At 39.5% G+C, this 22,513-nt stretch overlaps 1 protein-coding gene across 1 annotated transcript in view; it reads right to left on the minus strand.

The window, feature by feature from the left end:
• Positions 1-3,375: 3,375 nt before the first annotated feature.
• FAM237A (family with sequence similarity 237 member A) overlaps positions 3,376-22,513 on the minus strand; it is a 66,441-nt gene continuing 47,303 nt past the window's right edge. Inside the window, exon 3 of the mRNA XM_077448508.1 lies at positions 3,376-3,687. Within this exon, the coding sequence (XP_077304634.1) occupies positions 3,554-3,687 (134 nt within the window). The 3' untranslated portion in view covers positions 3,376-3,553. The remainder of the gene's footprint in view (positions 3,688-22,513) is intronic.

Raw genomic sequence — 22,513 nt, forward strand, 5'->3', positions numbered from 1 at the left:
TGCTGCAAATATATATTGTATATTCAAAAAAGGTTTTTTAAGGTAAACCAAACCTAAGAAAGTGGGATGTTAACGGTGCAATAAATCAAAATTGTATTCATAATAGAAATTTTTTATACAAAATTTATTTATACATAATTCATAAAAACAGAGCAGTGATCTGTATAATCATACTGAGGTTATATACAGCTTTGTGGTCCAATAGATGGTAAAGTTGAGGTAGTTGCGATTGATTTATCCCGACATGTTTCGCTTAGTGCTTCATCAGAGGATAAGCCAACTACCAACATAATAAATTCAAAGAGAAAAAACATAAATTAATTTCGCAAAATACATTTCTTTGTACATCATTCATACAGATAATCGGCATATATAGTGTTTAAGGGACACGAGTAAGGTTCAAAAAACGATGGAAATATGCTCACCCCTATTTTACCGACCCATTCGTACCCCAGGAAGAATTATATGACTACCAGAGGGATAGAGGAATGCAGGGCAACAAGTACAGCAGCCAGGCAATATAGCTGGAGAGGGCATAGACGGCGGCTGATTGGGACAGAAAAGTTATATCATATGTCAGCATACTATTTATAAATAAAAGCTATGTTGTTATATTATTTTGTACTGTAATCAATATATAGGAATAAATATACACCTTTGCTTAGGATAACCTCCGCCCGTTAGCCACGCAAATAAAAGGCGCTCAGCACCAAATGGTATGCTTTCTACCTGGGAGCTGTGGAATTTAAGCAGCTGTTTTAAAAGGCATTAAATCAATAAAACCACTAGAAAACGTTAAACAGACATCTACAAGGAAAGGAAATTAAGGAAATTAAATTAAATGTTATTTGTTCTAGTGCAAAGTTCTCCGTAGAACATTAGTTTGCACTAGAACAAATAACATTTAATTTCCTTTTTTCTATAGAGTTATATGCGCTGTTGTTTCTACGGGTGAATTGATTTATCCATTTATCTTGTAGATGTCTGTTTAACAATATATAGGAATAACCTATAGCCTTTTTAATGTATTTTATTTAGTATAGCAATCATTTTCAAAATTTTTTTTTTGCATTTTACTTTAAATGAATATTTTATATTAGTGGAGCCCAATTACTGTTTATTTAAATACATCCACTTACATTTACTGACGATAAAGTAGAATTTCCTTAATATATTTTATTTCCCTATATTAAATTCCAGGCATTAGATCATGTCCCACTCTCTTCGAGAGGGGGAAGCGTTGACAAAAAACTCTTACAGATAGAAGCAAGATGGATATATAATTTAAAAGCAATAATATTTCCTGGGTTTAATGAAAATTTGAGTTATCGATCATTTCTCTGAGGATCTTTGGTCTGGGGGGGGGGGGGGGGATATTTGCTATGTTTTTTCTTGTTTAGTCTTGTTTTATTTCGTCCTGTTTTTTATTAATTATTATTTATATAATTATTAATTATCCTGACATATCAGATATATCTACACTTGTCTGTGATACCTCATATTATTGATATCAAAATTGATTGTGAATCTTGTTTTTGGGACACGAGATGGAGTTTTCCAAAAAATATATACACGGATTTCGCGATTAATTTGGTCCATTATCGCGATCGCACCGATTGATATATTAGGGGTATATATATCCCTTTGTTCCCCTTGTTTAATTACATCTTTCTCTCCCCCATTGGTTTTTATCTATAAACCTTTTTCGCTCCCCACGTGTGGTTTGCCATGCGACTCATGTTATTTGAATGTCGCATGTAATTGTGATGCATGACCTCTGGTCGGCTGCTTTTGGCACTTTGGCATTGGAGAGGAGCATATGGACGCCCGAGGGCACCTTTGCTGGATTGGATTATATCTGATCTGGCAGGCTGCCCACTGGTTAGCGGTGGTTCCTGCGTGTGAGACAGGGAAACATACATCTTGGGGCAATACGAGTGTGCTGGCCAGAGCATTGCACTAGCTGTGCTCTGACTATCCCCTCCTTTACGTTTCCCTGAATACCGGTGTTTGCACCGAGGCCTTGTGGGAAATGTAGTCTCCAGATTCCCCCGAAGGCTCTCTCGCGAATGCGCACTGCCGCTGTTTACGTCCGCATCGAGCCGGTGACGTCAGACGCCGGCTCGATGGACGGCGGCATATATATTGGGACACAAAACACTCGGCTCTATTGTGGGGGAGCCGCGCTAGGAGGAAGTCCACTTTTGCTGGCTGGTTAGTAACTTTAACATTAGATTGCTGAGAATGAATTTCTTTCTTTTTTCACACTTCAATTAATGGGAAAGGCATTTTTCTTTCTTAGATACCGTGTAAACAGGCTGTAGAGCCCGTGTGGGTGAGCTATCATTCCGGGCTTATTTTAATCTGAAGGGGAACTCCTTACATACCTTGGTGGATATAATATAAAACCTGGGAAATAAAATATATTAAGGAAATTCTACTTTATCGTCAGTAAATGTAAGTGGATGTATTTAAATAAACAGTAATTGGGCTCCACTAATATAAAATATTCATTTAAGTAAAGTAAAATGCAAAAAAAAATAAAAAATTTTGAAAATGATTGCTATACTAAATAAAATACATTAAAAAGGCTATAGGTTATTCCTATATATTGATTACAGTACAAAATAATATAACAACATAGCTTTTATTTATAAATCGTATGCTGACATATGATATAACTTTTCTGTCCCAATCAGCCGTCGTCTATGCCCTCTCCAGCTATATTGCCTGGCTGCTGTACTTGTTGCCCTGCATTCCTCTATCCATCTGGTAGTCATATAATTCTTCCTGGGGTACGAATGGGTCGGTAAAATAGGGGTGAGCATATTTCCATCGTTTTTTGAACCTTACTCGTGTCCCTTAAACACTATATATGCCGATTATCTGTATGAATGATGTACAAAGAAATGTATTTTGCGAAATTAATTTATGTTTTTTCTCTTTGAATTTATTATGTTGGTAGTTGGCTTATCCTCTGATGAAGCACTAAGCGAAACATGTCGGGATAAATCAATCGCAACTACCTCAACTTTACCATCTATTGGACCACAAAGCTGTATATAACCTCAGTATGATTATACAGATCACTGCTCTGTTTTTATGAATTATGTATAAATAAATTTTGTATAAAAAATTTCTATTATGAATACAATTTTGATTTATTGCACCGTTAACATCCCACTTTCTTAGGTTTGGTTTACCTTAAAAAACCTTTTTTGATATTTCCAAAAAGGGATGAGGTGTCAATTAATGGGGTACTGATGGAGGTTTGAATCATTTCCTTTTTTGACTATATCTTGTATATTCTTTTTAATATGTATGATATCATTTTAGCATAATGATGGTATGCACAAAATCAAATAAATATGTTAATTCTTCCATAATAACTATTTATTACTTTATTTAAGGCATTTGTATCAAACAATGTTATTAGAATTTCCAAGCACAACCTGAAAATGAATGTATGACAAACTATTCATTATTTGCTCAGGGTTCATTGATTTAATGATATGCAAAAAAATGTCATTTTGGTTTCCACATTGCTCTTAGGCTATTTTCTCTTCATGTGTCTTTTGATAATGCCAAGTAGCCTGGATTCACTTTTGTTTACATTGATACCCTTTAACTGTTCAAGGAGTTCTTCCCATTGTTTTGGTAATGGTCTTCGATTTTGGGAAAAGGTTTCTGAAAAATAAAGGTTAACATGATTTAGCAGCCAGCAAATGAAATCTGTACACTAACAGTAGATAAGTAGAATTTTGAAACCTTGTTTTTATTACATGATGTTATGGCAGACTCAGAATCTGTATCTGCTGCTGGTTAAAGTAATAAACTTTTTATTGCTTAGAGTTACCTTCATTTGCTGCAGAGAATAGTATTATACATAGGTATTTAAAGTGGTAGTATAGTCAATTTGTTAACTCTTACCTACAGGTAAGCCTATAATAAGGCTTACCTGTAGGTAAAAAGAATATCCCCTAGGCTCCTCGCATGCGCTCTGGGGATTCTTGGCTGAAAGTCCGGCAGATGCCAGACCTTGCTGTAAAGAAGTCTCCCGCACGCATACCTTCCGGGTATCGCGGCTCTGGTGCTGTGAGTGGCCGGAGCCACGATACCCAGAAGACACGCCGAGAGAAAATGTCAGCTCCCTCGGCGTGGATCGGGTGAGATACCGGCACCTCGTTCTAAGGTAAGTGTTTCATAATGAGCTAGTATGCGGCGCATACTAGCTAATTATGCCTTTTCCCTTACAGTTGTAGCTAAAAAAAAAGTCAGTGGCTTTACTACTGCTTTAATTTCCCTTCCATCATTCTATGTTTGTATTTAGACTTCTATTGTAATTTCACAGAAAGTACTATTTGACATGAGTGAGTGGGTGAGTTCTGGCTTTAATTCTATTTAACATGTAAATAAAATAAAAAAATATATTGGGGGGGACAAAGGGGTCTTCAGAACAAAATATGTTTATCTTTAAAGCCACCCTTTTTGCTTGATAATGTAATGAAATAAACTCAGACCTACTGTTTTTTCTCTGTATTATCCCAGCAAGGCTTTTAAAGAGGAAGTAAACCCTGATGGGTTTACTTCCTCTTTCATTCCCTGCAAAGGTAAAGCATAATGGACTACTATGCATCGCATAGTAGCCCATTATGTGTCACTTACCTGACACAGGAGCCAGCGAAGTCACCGCTGTCCCCTGTCGTCTGGCGCATCCATCTTCTCGGTGGGGTCTCCCAGCTCCGCCGCTGTCATTCGGCGAAGCCGCGATGACGTCACTCCCGCGCATGCGCACGGGAGCCGAGACGCGCGGCATTGCGCGGCATCTTCGTCATGGACGATGCCACACTCAGTGCTCCTGCGCGCCGCTGTCTACGGGCTGTCTATGCGCCGTAGACAGTGGTGCCCATCTTTGGGCAAATCTTCTAAACCGTATAGGTTTGGGAGATATTTCTTGGACCTACAGGTAAGCCTTAATCTTGGTTTACCTGTAGGTCAAAGTGGTTTGTAAGGGTTTACAACCACTTTAATATTGGTGAATCTTAATATTTGAGAAAATTTCTTTTTTAACAATAGAAATAAGAAGGAAGAAAGCACTGAAGGAAGCACAACTTTTTTTTTTTTTCAAACAAAATCACACTGTAATTTTAAAGTTACAATAACCTTCTCTTTTTTAAATACAACTGATTAAGGGTATGTTTAAGCCTTACAGTTACAGATATATAAGATCATTAAAAAAAAAAAGCATGCCACGATCACTACTTGCACATTCTGTAACTCAATCCTTGCAGCTCTGATACAAAACTATATAAAACCTTCATTCCCCTGCAAACACTCCAGTAAGACAGCATTGTTCTAGTCACTTTTAACCACTAGATGGTGCTGTGAATAAGGCTAGTTAGTGTATGGTCTGTAACATCAAAAGGTAAACTTTGTGCAAAGGATTCTGTTAATGCTAAGTTCCATCCTACTTGGAAAGGCAAGACATTACTCATTGGCAAACACATTTTTGAGATTACTGGTTAGATTAATTCATTTATTTAATCAGGACTGTGGGTCAAATTTATGAGAAACACCAAGTGTAAACAGTGGATGGCCATGCCTGAATTCCCTATGACTAGCTGTTGTGTGTATATATATATATATGTATATTTTTTTTTCCTTAAATTCCACCTCTCCCCTTCCTCCTCACTTGAATTTACAGTTGTAAAAAAGAGTCCTCAAGCTCTACTTACCTTGTCTATACTTTTGCCCTGTCACCAGCTTCCTCATCTGTCAGGCCACCAGTTCTATTCAGGCAGAATAACAGTCAGCATCATGCTACCCATTTCCTATGAGCCCAGCCTGTCCCCCTCCTGCGTGTGTTTGTCATCACACAGAATGGGATCACAGTACTCTAGGACTGAATGACTCTATGACTTATAGGAAGGGGCTTCAGGGAGGGTGGAGCAGCAGTGAAAGGTGAAAACCATTCAGCTGGAGTTCTGCTTTAACATAAAATTAAGTGTTAAGACTGCCAAAATACTCAGAACTGTTTGGCCTTTTCCTGCATGGTGCAACATAATCTTTGGCCACCCAATGCTTTTATTGCGTTTCTAAGGCAAGGGAAGAAACTTGCTCAAAACTCAAGCGGGTAAGAACAATACAGATCCATGAGAGTTGAATTTTAAAGTAGATCCAAACCCTCATTGGACAACATTTAGTTTCCTAAAGTAATCTGTGTAACGGACTCCAGACACCCTGTTGGGTATTTCCGCCAAAAAGCTGCTTGCCAAGTCCTGGAACACAAGACCAATGAATCTGATTATATATCATAACAATGACCTCCTTAGCCAGTACGGCTCCCCCCATAGGACTAACTTGCATAAGAAGCCACAAGCAATTAGTGACCAGCTCTGGATAACTTAAGAACACAATATAACTCAGAGTTCTCCAGCCCATGGTCCTCCTTCAGCCCAAAGTCCTGTTACAATGTGTATCCTAAACAAATATCTACTTATTAAAATAAAATACTATTTTACCCTTTTTTTATACTTTTTTCCTTGCATGTCAGTGTTGCTGATCTCTTCCAGCCACTCTCTGTCTACATGCACGCATCACTCGTCTTTCACTACACATCATTGGCAATGTGTGCTGCTATTTGTGTAAGGGTCCATGTTTTTTCAACATACTGCCCATTAAGTGTGTTAAAGTTGCATTCACTTAATTCCAAACTTTGCGTAATGGTAACAATATAATGATACTACCAGCATTACTGAAAATAATTCCATTAGTAATATTTTTGTTATAATTAGGTATGTCAAAATAAAAGTCGATGTCTGTAAAATCAGAAGAAGAAAGTCAACACAATATTAAGGATAGACAACAAAATCAGTTACTTTGCTGTCTACTCCCTTCCTCTCACTTAATGTAGTACATTGTGCACTAGAATATATCAAGTAACACCAGTGATTACATTTTCTCACTCTATGCAAATAATTTTTCCTGTAACTCAAAAGATCAAACCAGGTCATGTGGTACCAATGGTCTCATGCACATTAAAGTGGTTGTAAGGCTCCATTCACACTTGTACGATTTAACCGTGCGACTTGATGAGACTTTGATTCAACTTTGATGCAATTTTTATGCAACTTTGGATAAGTTACAACTTTGGCTTTGACCAATGTGATCGTTTTTTTGTGCTACACAAATTTGCTAGACATATGCAGAACAGAAAAATTTGCTTCGTTTTTTTTTACTTTCTAAAGAATTCCAAATTTTCAGCAATTTCCAAAGATTCAAAGTTGGATCAGTCGAAAATTGATTGATCAATTGAAATTTTGTGTGAAGAATAGCTGGTTGTTAAGAAGCGGGCCAGGAAGCCGATCGTCGCGTCCCATGATTTATCAGCTGTCAATGAGTTTCCCCACAGCTGAATGTAAATAAAATAATTCTGGCAATAAAACAAAACAAAACAAAACTGCATCTTGATCCCCCCTGAAAATCCATACCAGACCCTTATCCGAGCATGCAGCCTGGCAGGCCAGGATAGGAGAGGGTTGAGTGAGCCCTCAACATGGGGGGGGGGGGTGTTTTGGGGCAGGGTGAGCCATCAACATGGGGACAAGGGCTTCTTTCCCACAACCCTGGCCGGTAGTTGTGGCGGTCTGCAGGTTGGGGGCTTATTGGAATCTGGAAGCCCCCTTTAACAAGGAGAGCCCCCAGATTCCAGCCCCCCTTATGTGAATGAGTATGGGTTACATAGTATCCGGGGCACTTTACCGTCATTTTTGTGGCACCCTTTGGCGACTAGCGGGGTACTTTTAACCCCCGCTAATGGCCAAAAAAGGGTTAAAAGCGCCTGCAAAGCACCCCTGCCCATTGATTTCAATGGGCAGGGGCGCTTTAGGAGTGGTGTAAAGATGCTGCTTGCAGGATTTTTTTGAGAGTTCTACCAGCGCACTGCTCCAATGGGAAAGCCCTCAGGCTTTCTCATTGGAGTAAAAGGAGAGGCACTTTGCAAGCTCTTTGCAGGTCCTATTTTTAGCACTATAGTGCCTGTAAAGCACTTCAGTGTGAAAGGGGTTCTAATGTTTTACATCGCTATACCTGCAGAAGGGGGTCAGTCTGAAATGATCTGGCAGGACTTACATTTCTTATTAATGTTCCATTTCAAGTGTTAAAGGCTTATTTTAACCACTTCAGCACTGGAAGATTTGGCTGCTATATAACCTGCCCATTTTTTGCGATTTGGCACTGCGTCGTATCTATTGTTTATATGAATTTTTTTATTCATGTGATTAGCGCTGCACTGTTTTTTATTTATTTTTCTGTACACACAAGCTGTCCATTGTAGTGCTGGCCACTTTTTATTGGGACATTAGCGCACAGAATTTTTATTTACTTTTTCTATGTAAACAAGGCACATCTCTGTTCTGACAAGGGGGGGGGGGAGGAGTTTGTGTTCCTGCAAAGCAGGGAATAAATGTAATCTCTTCCCCTAGTAAAAGCACCTCACACAGTATAGTAAAACACTGGCTAGGCACACAATTAACCCTTTGATCGCCCCTGATGTTAAATTGTTCCCAGCCAGTGTCATAAGTACCGTGACAGTGCATATTTTTAGCACTGATCACTGTATTAGTGTTAATGGTCCCCAAAAAGTGTCAGAAGTGTCAGTCAGTGTCAGAACGTCCACTGCAATATCATGTAGGTCACTTATCGCAATCAACATTTATGAAAACATTTTTATTGGATGAGTTTTACAGCAGAAAGTAATATATATATATTTTTTTAACTTGACAGTCTTTTTTTGTTTATGGTGCAAAAAATAAAAAAGCAGAGGGGAGCAAGAATATCACCAAAAGTGACCTCTATGCGTGGGAAAAAAGGACATACATTTTCTTTAGGTACAGCGTTGCATGACTGCGCAATTCTCTGTTAAAATAACGAAGTGCCGTATCACAAAAAATGGCCTGGTCAGGAAGTGAGTAAATCTTAGGGGAATTAATTGTTAATTGTTCAGTGACAAGTTACATTGTAACTACAGTTTCACACAAAAAATATTTTTTTGCACATTTAAAAATAAAAAAAGTATGATAGAGGTGTACAGGGGAAATATCTATTTAAAGCGTAGTTTCACACAAAAGTGGAACTTCCTCTTATTCGTCTCCTCCCTCCCTCAGGTGCCACATTTGGCACCTTTCAGGGATGGGGGGGGGGGGGGGGGGTGGGGACCTGTTTTTGACACTTCCCACCGCTGCGAGGTACAGCCCCCTCCTCCTTTCTCTGTTGCCAGACCAATTGGAATGCACAGTGCGCTTTGCGGATGCGCAGTAGGGAACAGTCTGTTAAGCCGAAAGGCTTCACTGCCAGGTTCCTTTAATGGCAATGGTAGTGGCTGCACCCGACAGCCAATCCAAAGATCGGCTGCGGTGTAATTATCCATATATTAAAAGTCAGGAGCTGCAGTATTTTTAGCTGCTGACTTTAAATTTTTCATGGGGTGGACAGACCTTCGTTTTAACATCAGCTTTTGGGCTTAGTGCTGTTTTTATTTTGTTGCTACTTGTTACATTATTATTTTTCTTTTTATTGAATTTCTACTTCTTTATATTGCATGACAGTTTGTCTCTATGTCATTCTGTACTTGTAAAGAAAAAAATATCTTTAAATAAATTTTGATTTAGAAAAAAAAAAAAAAGCAACTTTCGCTGCAATACTCACCTTTACTTTACCTCCCTGCAAGCTTAAATTTAATCGCATATCAATATAATTAACTAGTCCTAGTATGGCGTGTCTCTTTTCACATTTACAACAAAAACATGCATATTATTCTTCAACATCTGGATTTGGTAACCTACTTTTTTATGAAGTATAATATAGTTTATAAGGCTAGGTTCACACTGCTGCGATGCGGGAACGCTGCGAATCCACTGCGGGTTTCCGCATCGCATGTCTCCCGGCGGCAGTTCACACTGCCCTATGCGAACTGCTGGGAGTGTCAGTTAAAAGTTATTGACACCTCCAAATCAGTTCACATATCGCATTGCGATCTGCAAACTCGGACAGGAATCGGGTCGCATGGTGTGAACACCCATGCGATCCGATTCTGCTGCGGACCAAAAAAAGGGTCCTATGCGAGTTTGGGCCGGATGCGATGCGAATTCAGCCATACTATCTGTATGGCTGAAATCGCATCGCACAGAGATCGCATGTGATTTGCACTGCAGTGCGGTGCGAATCACATCCGATCATGGACATCGCAGCAGATTGAACCTAGCCTAAAGTGTAGTGCTCAGCTGCTAGAATTTTAAAATAATTTCTTAAGCACAAATTATACTGTACAAGGGTCAGCAGAAAAAGCAAATAAAAATGTTTTTGTCTTGCTTCTGATCACTGTACCCCTGCCTCCCCACCTGTCTGGTTTCATTAATAGCTTTACATGGAAGTATATACAAAATAATCACTTCATAGTTTCATAGTAGGTAAGGTTGAATAAAGAGAATAGTCCATCCAGTTCAACCTGTGTAGGTGTATGTGTGTCTGTGTCGATAATCATTTCCCATATCCCTGTATGTTGTGTTCACTAAGATGCGCATCCAAGAGTCTTTTAAAAATATCAATACTTCCTGCTAACACCATCACTTGTGGAATAGAGTTCCACATCCTTACCGCCCCCTGACAGTGAAAACCCTCTATGCAGCTTAAGGTTAAACAGCTTCTCCTCCAATCTCATTGTGTGGCCCTGTGTCCTCTTACACTCCCTGAGACTGAAAAAGTTTTCTTCTTATGCTGGGATCACCATTGAGGTATTTGTATATGGCTATCTCTCCTCAAGCATCTCTTCTCCCGGGAGAATAACTTTAGTGCTTGTAGTTGATCCTCATATTTGAGGTCCTTCTTTGAACTCTCTCCAGCTCCAGCACATCCTTCCTGAGGACTGGTGACCAGAACTGGACGGAATACTCCAGATGTGGCCAAACCAGAGTTTTATAAAGTGGCAGGATTATCGTTTTTATCTCTGAGTAAATTCCCTTATTTATGCAAGTTTGCTGGCTTTGCTTGCTGCAGATTGACATTGCATGCTATTGCTCAGTCTTTCTTCTACCAGGACCCCCAGATCTTTCTCCATCCTTGTATCCCCAGAGGTTCTTCCCCTAGTGAGTAGTTTGCATTTATATTTTTAGCCCCCAAGTGCATCACTTTACACTTTTCAACATTAAACCTTATTTAGTAGTTGACCACCCCAGTATTCTAGAAGTATCGCATACCGATCTTAAGTGCAAGCAGAAGACACAAATTCAAAGCATTTTGTCCTTAATGTGCGCCAGCAATGTTTACCATAAACAGAAATCTTGCTCAATAAATGATCCCCTAAATCTAGTCCAAATTTTTTTTGCCAATAACAAACAGTGAAGAGAGCAATTAAAAGCCCCCCCCCCCCATATTATTTCAGTTCCACATCCCTTGCTCTATTTTGGACTTTGGTCACCATCCTCTAGTCAGGTCCTAAACTGGCATTTTGCATTATGCTAAAATATATGATGATGTTTTAATTAAAATTCTTTGCTATTTAACCACTTCCTGCCCACATGATGTCATATGACATTGTCGACTTGGCACTTCTGGCACTTGGTTCTCCCATGCGATCACCAAGCCAGAGATCTGATCCGTGGCAGTGCTAGGTTACCACAGAGCTGGCCAAAGACCAGATGGTCCTTGGCCATTTCTATAACCGTGTAAGATGTAAACACTGCCTTTTTCCCCATTAGAAAGCAGAGATCAATGTCTTATAGACCCCAGATGTCTCCATAAAGAGGACTTGTCATGCCTTATTTCTATCACAAAGGATGTTTATATTTCTTGTGATAGGAATAAAAGTGATAACTTTTTTAAAAGGGACAGTGTAACAGTAAAAAAATTAAATAAATAAATTCTTTTTAAAACAGCCCCATCCCCTCATGCCTTCACATTGAACTGAACGCATATATAGGTCGCACCCGTATATGTAAATGGTGTTTGTATCACACATGTGAGATATCGCCGTGAATGTTATAATGAGAGCAATCATTTCAGCCCTAGACCTTCTCTGTAACTCTAAACTGATTACCTGTAAAAAAATAAATAAATGAAAGTGTCGCCTATTGATATTTTTATGTACCATAGTCTGGCGACATTCCACAAGCATGTGCAATTTTAAAGAATGACACGTCAGATATCTATTTACTTGGTGTAACATCATTTTTTATACTTTACAAAAAATTTGGGTTATATACGAGACCAAGGTAGGGGGTATTAAATGGGACCCTGCTGGCTGATGAATTTTGAGGCTCTGAAGAAGAAGGTTGGTCATTTGAAATGTGTCAGTTTGCAGGGTCCCATTAGTCTGATAGTCCAAGGGATTTGTGATAGGCTAGACACCCATGTGGCTTTATGAGTGAGTTTACAAGTCTATGTTTGTGAGTAGAATTCTTTTTGGTTTTATGAAATATTTTTAATATTTTTTTAAATAAATTTATTGGATAATGCACTATGCCAGTGCGCCCACTTCTTTTTACTTATATTCCTATAGCATTACCAGGGCAACCCCAGTCCTAGAAGGGCAGCAAGGCATCTAAGGGATTATTTACTTTCTGACCTAGTAATACAGCTTTATGGAGTCAGTTCACTGATGTGCAGGCGTAAAATTCAGATTTTTACATGTAGGAGAGAGAGGTCAGAATTGGCCTGGATGCAAAGGTGTTAATAAATCACCTACTGTGAGTGCAAAAAACACTGTACAATAAGTAAATAAAACTACAAGCACACCTATGTGATCTTAGTAATAGTTGCTAAAAAATATTGTAGCTGAAATACATATATACAAACAAAAAAATATTGTACAAAATATAAATAATGAATATCAAACAAATGTGTCCAAATAAAGTTTCTTCCACAAGTAAAACACTGTATCCTCTTTGTGTTATCTTTTTCCTTCAACACCTTCATGCAAAATGCTTTGATTGCCATTGTTGTAATTTGGAAGGACAGTAAAGAATATCTAATGTATTTTTTAGTAGACGCAGATAAAACAGTTTTTGGTATAAAACTATTGAGGGATTTTAATAAGCAAGTGACAATTCTGGATTTGAATCTGAAATATTTACAAAAATGTGAGGGGTATACTCATTTTTGTGAGATACTGTATATAACATGAATAAAAAGAATTTCAAGAAAAAGAAATAAATAGATTAAGGGAGATAGGCAAAGATGAGTTATTAAGGGAGCTAAAAAATAGTAATCATTAATAGATAAGATAGAAATAGCGAGCCAAAGGACCAGAGGGCTTTAGTTTTATAACCAATTTTATTACCCAAAACAGGCACATCAAAAAAAAAAATATAGGAAGGGAATACTTTTATCACAGGTACTTATATAGCGTATTGTGCATTTACATCAGTCTCTTACCCTCAAGGAGCTTGCAATCTAAGGTCCCTAATGCCGCGTACACACGGTCGAACTGTTTGACGTACTTAGTCCATCATACAATCCGACTGACAATCCGGCGTACTTTCCACTGAACGGACTTGACCACACACGGATACACAAACAGTCCGACGAAAGCTTGCGCGATGACGTACAGCACAACGACGGGACTAGAAATAGAAAGTCCAAGACACAGCAAAGCCCTGTAAATCCTTTCTGGGCATGCGCCATTCTTAGTCCGTCGGACTAGCATACTGACGACCGTATTGTCCGCTGAAACCAAAGTACGATGGACAGATTTCTGGAAAAACCGAAATTCTTAGTACTCCGGACTGCACGCTGAAAAAGTCCGCTGAAGCCCACACACGAGCGGATTGTCCGCTGAAATGTGTTTCAACGGACTAAGTACGTCAAACAGTTCGACCGTGTGTACGCGGCATAAGTCACATTAGTACATACACATACTAGGGCCAGTTTAGGCAGGAGCCAATTAACCTACCAGCATGCCTTTGGAGCGTGGAAGGAAACTGGAGTACCCAGAGGCACACAGGCTCAGAGAGAACATGCAAACTCCAGGCAGGTAATGTAATTGTTGGGATTCCAACTGAAGACCCTAGTGCTGCTAGGTGTAAGTGTTAACCACTTAGCCACTGTGTATTAGCTACTATTACTGAGAGATAGGCTTTTAGGGCCCATACTATCAAAATAAGCCCAATTATTTTACAAAATGGCACCCATGCTTAAAAATAAAATAGTTCATAATTGGGTCAAAACACCTAAAAAGAAGCTAAAGTTTTTACAGATGTGATTGATGTATTGGGTATAATTATGTACAAAATAATTAGAGAAGAAGGAATTATTTTATTTCTAATGGGACCATTTTATGGCAGGGCAAAAGGGGCAGCTGCCCTGGGCCCTGTCATTGTTGTGGGGCCCAAAGCAGCTGCCTCATACTTGCCAACTATCCCAGTTTAACTTTCCTTGTCTCTTGCTGTGTCCTGATATCTCAGTGTAAAGTGCTGCTACTAATGCTGCCCAGCTCTGCCCTATTGTTGTGTACAGATGACTCGCCTGCAGACCCTGTGTTTACATGTAAATAATCAGCATTCATATGGAAATAGCAGCAACATTCATATGGAAATAGCTGCATCCGGCAGCATAGATATGTAAATAAAGCAGCATCCATATGTATAGCATGACCCCTGGAGTGAGGAGATGATGTGCTTTAACCTCTAGCAACGAATCAGTGAGCAGTATTACTGTACAGTAATCTCAACAAGCAGAAATCATGTGCTGTAACCTCTAGTAACTAATCAGTGAGCTGTAATGTGTGCTGTAACCTCTAGCAACCAGTCAGCGAGCGATAATGATACACTGTAGCCTCTGGCAACCAATCACAATAGCTGCCTGATATGATTCAGTAAACTGATTTTGAGTCTAGCTGCTATTTATTGTATGTCTCAGAGCAGGAGGAGAGCAAAACTGCATGGGGGCCCAGGGTCCAATCAATATTAAAGATGGCCCTGAATGGGACAAAAATAAATACAAAATTGAACAATTTATATTTTGTTATACCAGGGTGGTATCACAAAATATGTATTCAGTGTCCATGTGGATATTAACATATTAGACACACCACCAGGATCCTATCAAATAGAATAAGTGAACATATTTATAATATAAAAAGAGGTACAAATACCACAGCTTCTCAGGACATTTTAAAAGTTGTCATAGTAAAAATCTAGTTTTTGAAATCCTGAGGTATAGAAAGGGTTAAAATGGTTTGGAACTGGGGAAATCTGAAATGTTCTATTGCTCAAAAGGAGACATTTTAAACATTGGTATTGACCTACATTGTTTTATCAGCAATACATAATATGATACTCTGTATATTATTTTTTTAAAGCGTCATGAAACCCAAAATCAAAAAAGTTATATATTGCAGCTTACTAATCCTTAAATGTCATGGCTGCATTTTTTTTAAGGCTTTTTTCCTTTATATCAGTGGTCATCAACCCTGTCCTCAGGGCCCACTAACATTTTAGGTTTTATGCATTACCCTGGGGAGATGCAGACTAGAATACTGCAATCACTGAGCAGCAAATGATATCACCTGTGATGTATTTCAGTTATCTTGCAAACCTGGCCTTTTAGTGGGCTCTGAGGACAGGGTTGGTGACCACTGCTTTATATCATCTAGTGATCTAGCAAGTAACACATGTCCTGTTTTAGGAGGTCTGCATACTGGATTAAGTTGCAAAGCAGGGTAGGTACCTTTCAACCTGGGGGGTACTAGCAGATTTAGATGTGCTTGACAAACAAATTGAAAATGAACTCCAACTAGCATATTATAAGCAGTTACAGCAAACAGTTTTTTCATTATGGGATAAAGGCTTTACATAAATGAAAAAAAGCTGTCCATTTTAACCACTGCTGGTAGTATTAAATAGTTTGTCTCAACTGCTACTTTGTCTGGATATTTTGGTCTGCATTGAAAAATAACAGGCTTACTGCCTGGATTATCTGGAGGAGAAAGGCCTAAAACAAGAAAACAAGTGCAACCACCAAAGAATTAGTGAGCTGCAAATTATTAAATGTTTGCTTTTGGGTTTTGGCAGGTAAGTTGTTCCAAACATCTTGGAGAACTAGCCACAGGTCTTCTGTGCATGTAGGCTGCCCCAAATCCTTCTGTAATGTTCCCAGACAGATGATGTTGAGATCAGGGCTCTGCAAGGACAAATTATTACTTCCATGACTCCTTGTTCTTCTTGCTGAAGATAATTCTTAATGACATTGGCTGTATGTTCAGGGTTGTTGTCCTGCTGCAGAATATATTTGGGGCCAATCACATGCCTCTATGCTAGTATGGCATGATAGATACGTATCTGAATAAAATTTAACAAGGAAGCTACCATGAAGTGAGGGTCATTCTGAATTTTATACTCAACAAATATCTAAACTTACTGGACACAATTTAATTTAGGACAGGGATATGCAATTATCAGACCTCCAGCTGTTGCAAAACTACAAGTCCCATCATGCCTCGGCCTCTGGGTGTCATGCTTGTGGCTGTCAGAGTCTTGCTATGCCTCATGGGACTTGTAGTTCTGCAACAGCTGGAGGTTCGCTAATTGCATATCCCTGATTTAGGACAAGGTGATGTTAAAAAAATCTCCAGCTTTAAAAAAAAACAAAGGTGGAAGGATGGTGTTCTTCACTTATTGCAGCTACAAAGGACAACATTTTCTGGGAGGGTAGTGCTTCACACGTCATTAGTTTGGCCCAATTTTGCTTATTGTGTTAAATGTGCCAAGAAGTACCACTACTGTATTTTCAAGCCATCTTGTAATCCCCGTAAAGTCAGTTGATTGAAAAAATAATGTGTAGAGAAAGCATAGTTTTAAGATCAATTCATCTGTCCTAAAGTTGAAATTATTATTATTATTATTTAAGGTACTTATATAGCGCCGTGAATGTATGCAGCGCTTTACATGTACATTGTACATTCATATCAATCCCTACCCTCAAGGAGCTTACAATCTAAGGTCCCTAACTCACATTCATATACTAGGGCCAATTTAGACAGAAGCCAATTAACCTACCAGCATGTCTTTGGAGTGTGGGAGGAAATTGGAGAACCCAGAGGAAACCCATGCAGGCACAGGGAGAACATTCAAACTCCAGGCAGATAGTGTCATTGTTGGGAATTTTACAATCAATTAGAATAAAATCTCAGACCAGTTTACTACTGTAATGGTATACTCAACTTATCATTCAAACACTAAGCTACAGAACACTAGCTCCTCAATTATACAGTATGTTTTTAAAACGAACATACTTTTATTGCAACTCAAATGCTTCCTGCCAACAAATATTAACTTCAAATCCCCGTAGCACATTAACAGATGATAAGAAATGATTTGAACAGAAAAGTAAGTACTTTATTGTACTGTTAGTATTGAAATCCAGAGACTTTGACAAGGACAAACCATCAAAATTTTGGAAAATCCATGTAAATTATTGACAGTTTCTTTACTATTCAGATATGGTGGGACATGCAGTGAAGACAGATTGCAGAGGCAGTATAGTCCAGGGATTGATTGTTTTATAATGACACAAAGAGCAAGAGGCCAATTTGTAGCTCCAATTAGACATATTGAAGCAGATAACAGGGTCTTAAACACAGTATTTTAAAAATGTATATTAATGATAACATGGTTAGCATGCTTAGCATGAAAACATGAATTAGCATTACTTGTACTGTGTTAGTGAATGGTATGCCATAATGAATGGTATTGTTACAGTAGCTTGTATAAGGACATAGTTACCATGACACATTACCTGTTTATGTTATTGGCTCATGGATCTTCCCAGAAGTCTGCACTAAGATACAGTAGATCTTAAGCATCCTCTACAATAGGAATGATATTTTTGTTGAGACACTCCCTAAGGGTAATTACAGTGAGGGAAAAAAGTATTTGATCCCCTGATGATTTTGTACATTTGCCCACGGACAAAGAAATGACCAGTCTATAATTTTAATTGTAGATTTATTTTAACAGTGAGAGACAGAATAACAACAAAAAAAATCCAGAAAAAGTGCATTTCAAAAAAGTTATAAATTGATTTGCATTTTAATGAGTGAAATAAGTATTTGACCACTTCGAAAAACTTACTTGATGGCAAAACCCTAGTTGACAAATCACAGAGGTCAGACGTTTCTTGTAGTTGCCCACCAGGTTTGCACACATCTCAGGAGGAATTTTGTCCCACTCCTATTTGCAGATCCTCTCCAAGTCATTAGGATTTTGAGGCTGATGTTTGGTAACTCGAACCTTCAGCTCCCGCCACATATTTTCTATGGGATTAAGGTCTGGAGACTGGCTAGGCTTCTCCAGGACCTTGATGTGCTTCTTCTTGAGCCACTCCTTTGTTGTCTTGGCCATGTGTTTTGGGTCATTGTCATGGTGGAATACCCACCCATGACCCATTTCAATGTCCTGGCTGAAGGAAGGAGGTTCTCACCCAAGAATTGATGTTACATGGCCCTGTCCATGGTCCCTTTGATGAGGTGAAGTTGGCCTGTCCCTTTAGCAGAAAAACACCCCCAAAACATAATGTTTCTACCTCCATGTTTGACGGTGGAGATGGCGTTCTTGGGGTCATAGGCAGCATTCCTCTTCAAAACACGGCAAGTTGAGTTGATGCCAAAGAGCTTGATTTTGGTCTCATCTGACCACAACACTTTCACCCAGTTCACCTCTGAATCATTCAGATGTTCATTAGCAAACTTCAGGCGGGCCTGTACATGTGCTTTCTTGAGCAGGGGGACCTTTGCAGGATTTCAGTCCTTCATGGCGTAGTTTGTTACCAATTGTTTTCTTGTTGGCTATGGTTCCAGCTGCCTTGAGATCATTGACAAGATTTTCCCATGTATATCTGGGCTGGTTCCTCACCATTCTCATGATCATTGAAAGTCCACAAGGGGAGATCTTGCATGGAGCCCCAGACCAAGGGTGATTGACAGTTATTTTGTGTTTCTTCCATTTTCTAATAATCGCACCAACTGTTGTCACCCTCTCACCAGGCTGCTTGGCGTTGGTCTTGTAGCCCATTTCAGCCTTGTGTAGGTCTGCAATCTTGTGCCTGACCTCATTGGACAGCTCTTAGGTCTTGGCCATGGTGGAGAGATTGGAATCTGATTGATTGATTGCTTCTGTGGACAGGTGTCTTTTATACAGATAACAAGCTGAGATTAGGAGCACTCCCTTTAAGAGAGTGCTCCTAATTTCAACTCATTACCTGTATAAAAGACACCTGGGAGCCAGAAATCTTGCTGATTGATAGGAGATAAAATATGCATTTCACTCATTAAAATGCAAATCAATTTATAACTTTTTTTAATTTTCTGGATATTTTAGTCGTTATTCTGTCTCGCACTGTTAAAATAAACCTACCATTAAAATTATAGACTGATCATTTCTTTGTTAGTGGGAAAACATACACAATCATCAGGGGACCAAATACTTTTTCCCTCGCTGTACATACTGTATAAAGGGATGCAGGCACTCTAATTTTCCTCATTATAGGCAGTCCCCGGGTTACAAACACGGTAGGAAATATAGGTTTGTTCGTAAGTTGCAACAATTTGTAAGTGGAACTTCCGGTCGTAACACTGCCTTCGTATGTGTAGCTGCCGCCTGTGCACGGATGTGGGATGTTTCGGGCGCTTGTTATCTGGGACGTAGTACGGCAGTGTGGGATGTGCTCGAAAGTGCTCAAAAGGTATCCAGGACCCACGTGGAGCACAACTGGCTGGCATTTGAGGCCTTTCCTAAGTAGGAGTTGTTCGTAACTCTATAAGCTGATTAGAATGAACACAGACACTCCTATTTAGGAACCAGACTTCCAAGGACATAAACTGAACATACTGCTTTTTTGTAAGAACATAAACAGGTAGGACCCTGCTACAAAGTTTGTTAAATTCCTTGCACTATTCATGGAGCACCGAAAGGGGTTTGTTTTTTTCACAACAAAAGTGGAGTTACTCTTTAAGATATTATATCATATTATTAATATTAGAATAGCTATTTACCACACATCTTTAATAAATCTCATCTTCAGTTATTGTGTTTACACAAATCTGTATTTTAAAATTGATAAACTTAAAGGGGTAGTAAATCCTCATGTTTTTTCACCTGAATGCATCCTATGCATTCAGGTGAAAAAACTTCTGGTAGTGACTAGCCCCCCAGCCCCCCTGCCCCCCAGCTCTTGATTGGATAGATTGATAGCAGCACAGCCATTGGCTCCCGCTTCTGTCAATCAAATCCAATGACTCCAGCGCCAGGGGGCCAAGTCTGACATTCGTGTCTATGGACGCAAATGCTGGACTTGGGAGCGCACCCGCACTGTAACCAGCAGAGTTCTTCTCCTAGGGGGTTATTTGATGTGAGGAGGAGCCACGAGAGCCACCAAGAGACCCCAGCAGAGGATTATTGGGGCCACTCTGTGCAAAACGAGCTGCACAGTGGAGGTAAGTAGGACATGTTTGTTATTTAAAAAAAATAAGACACAAAGGTTTACAATCACTTTAAGTTCTGTTTAACTTATGAACTTACATTTGGTTTATTTACAAGTTTTTAGATCCTGTACACACTGTGTCCACACATTGATGGTGCAACAAAATGCATGTGAAACTGCCCACAACATGCATCACATTAAAATATTTTCTTTATGTAGGTCCTGCACCATTTCTTGCACAATTTTCAGCTTTACTTGTGAAAGAGTAACCAGGCAGGCATGTAGTGGCCATTGGGACTACAGGGAGGTTCCCGGTGGGCCGATGGCTCAGTGGGCCGGTTTCAGTGACAAAGTAATGGCTGCGCGGCTTGCCCTCAACTTCACGCAGTGATGTGAGAAAGATGAGAAAAATACAAAGGAGAATAAGTGAAATAATAAAAGAGGTTAGTGAGGACTCCTTATGTTATACTACTTATGTTTTTTTTGCACAATTACGTATAGTTTTACATACTGTTTTTGTGCTTGTTTGCAAAATTAAAGTGGGCTGGTCTGGATGAAGTCCAGGGCCAAATTTTTGTCCCAGTCCAGCCCTGTAACCAGGTATACATCATACCTCTTTAAATGGGGCCAGTATCTAGGAGTCCCTTTATTTAAAATGGGGCTTCCAAATTCTGAAAAAAATCCCCCTGGAAGACCCCAACATCCACCAAGGATGGAATACAGCCCTTTTCCTCATCAAAATGGGGACAATAGGCCTACCTGCTGGCAAAGTACCCTCCCAAAGTCAAGTGCATGTAACCTGATATGGTTCAGAGAAGGGGGCTGCAGGCTGCTGACCTTTCCTGGTCAGCCAAGCTGCATGCTCAAATAAGGGTCTAATATGGATAGTGAGGTGGACACACATGTTCTTTTTCTTGTTTTTTGGCATAGAGAGAATACAGAAGTGCCAAATTGTCCAGCAGCAGGACAGTTTTAATCATGAATAGATCCGTCTAGCCAGCACTTGCCTAATCTTCATTTTATCCATGGGGATAGGGGAGTTCAGTGAATGTGAGTGATGAAGGGTGATGTGGTTTAGGTGCACACTGTTCTTGAACTTTTTTAAAATAAAAAAGTTTTAAAAGAAACTACAACCAGCAACATCAGCAGAATTGAGATCAGTGGCAGACTCTCCATTAGGGGCGCAGGGTAATGCAATGTCCACTACTGTGAATCTATGCTTGACCTGAACCATAAGCATTACCAAAGCATATAATGCTTACCATTTAGGAAATTCATTTTTATATTGCACCAAAATGCCAGATGAAGTTAACACTTAAATTTAGTGACATTGCTTTGTGTCACCTTTTTTTAGAAAAACATTTAAAGAGACTCTGCAAGGAGGGGGGTTGAGGGAGCACGCTGCACATGTATGAAGGCTACCATTTCTAGTGGCCCATTACTATGATGAGCTGCCTTACTGGACAACAGGGATGAGTCAAACATACCCGGGTTCAGTTCAGTGACCATTCAGCAAATGTTATCACTGTTTGATTTGAAACCCCATTGAAATCAATGGGTGCCAAATGTGGCCTTTTTCTAAGATAAAAGTCAAGGGACTTAAAAAGAAAAGGCATGGGGGGTGGGTTTGGGAAACTGACCCAGGGAACGTGTACCAAAAGACAAAGAAAAAAATATATCAATCAATGAACAGAGGCCATTTTAAGATATTTAGAAGATTCATTTTTCAAAACGGCATACAGTATATACTGCAGGTTATTCTAGCAGATAGAGGGGCTGGTAGTGATTGTAAGTGGTAATATTTGCACTGCTCGGAACGGTCCTAGAAGGGGGAGGGCAGCTCACACACAGTTGACAGGCAGGGAGGCAAGGGGGAGGAGGACACAGGAGACACAGGAGAGCAGAGAGGAGAGCTGCGGATGGCAGAGGCAGGTAAACTGACCACGGCGTCAGGGCTTAGCAGCCATAATTAACTGTGGCCAGTTTACAGGGGAGAGGACATAGCCAGGCAGGATCAGCCAGCTATTTTAGGTGTTATTTAGGT

This window comes from Lithobates pipiens, unplaced genomic scaffold (assembly GCF_037356315.1).
Source record: "Lithobates pipiens isolate NorthernLeopardFrog02 unplaced genomic scaffold, aLitPip1_a1.2 Scaffold_22, whole genome shotgun sequence".
NCBI lineage: Eukaryota > Metazoa > Chordata > Amphibia > Anura > Ranidae > Lithobates > Lithobates pipiens.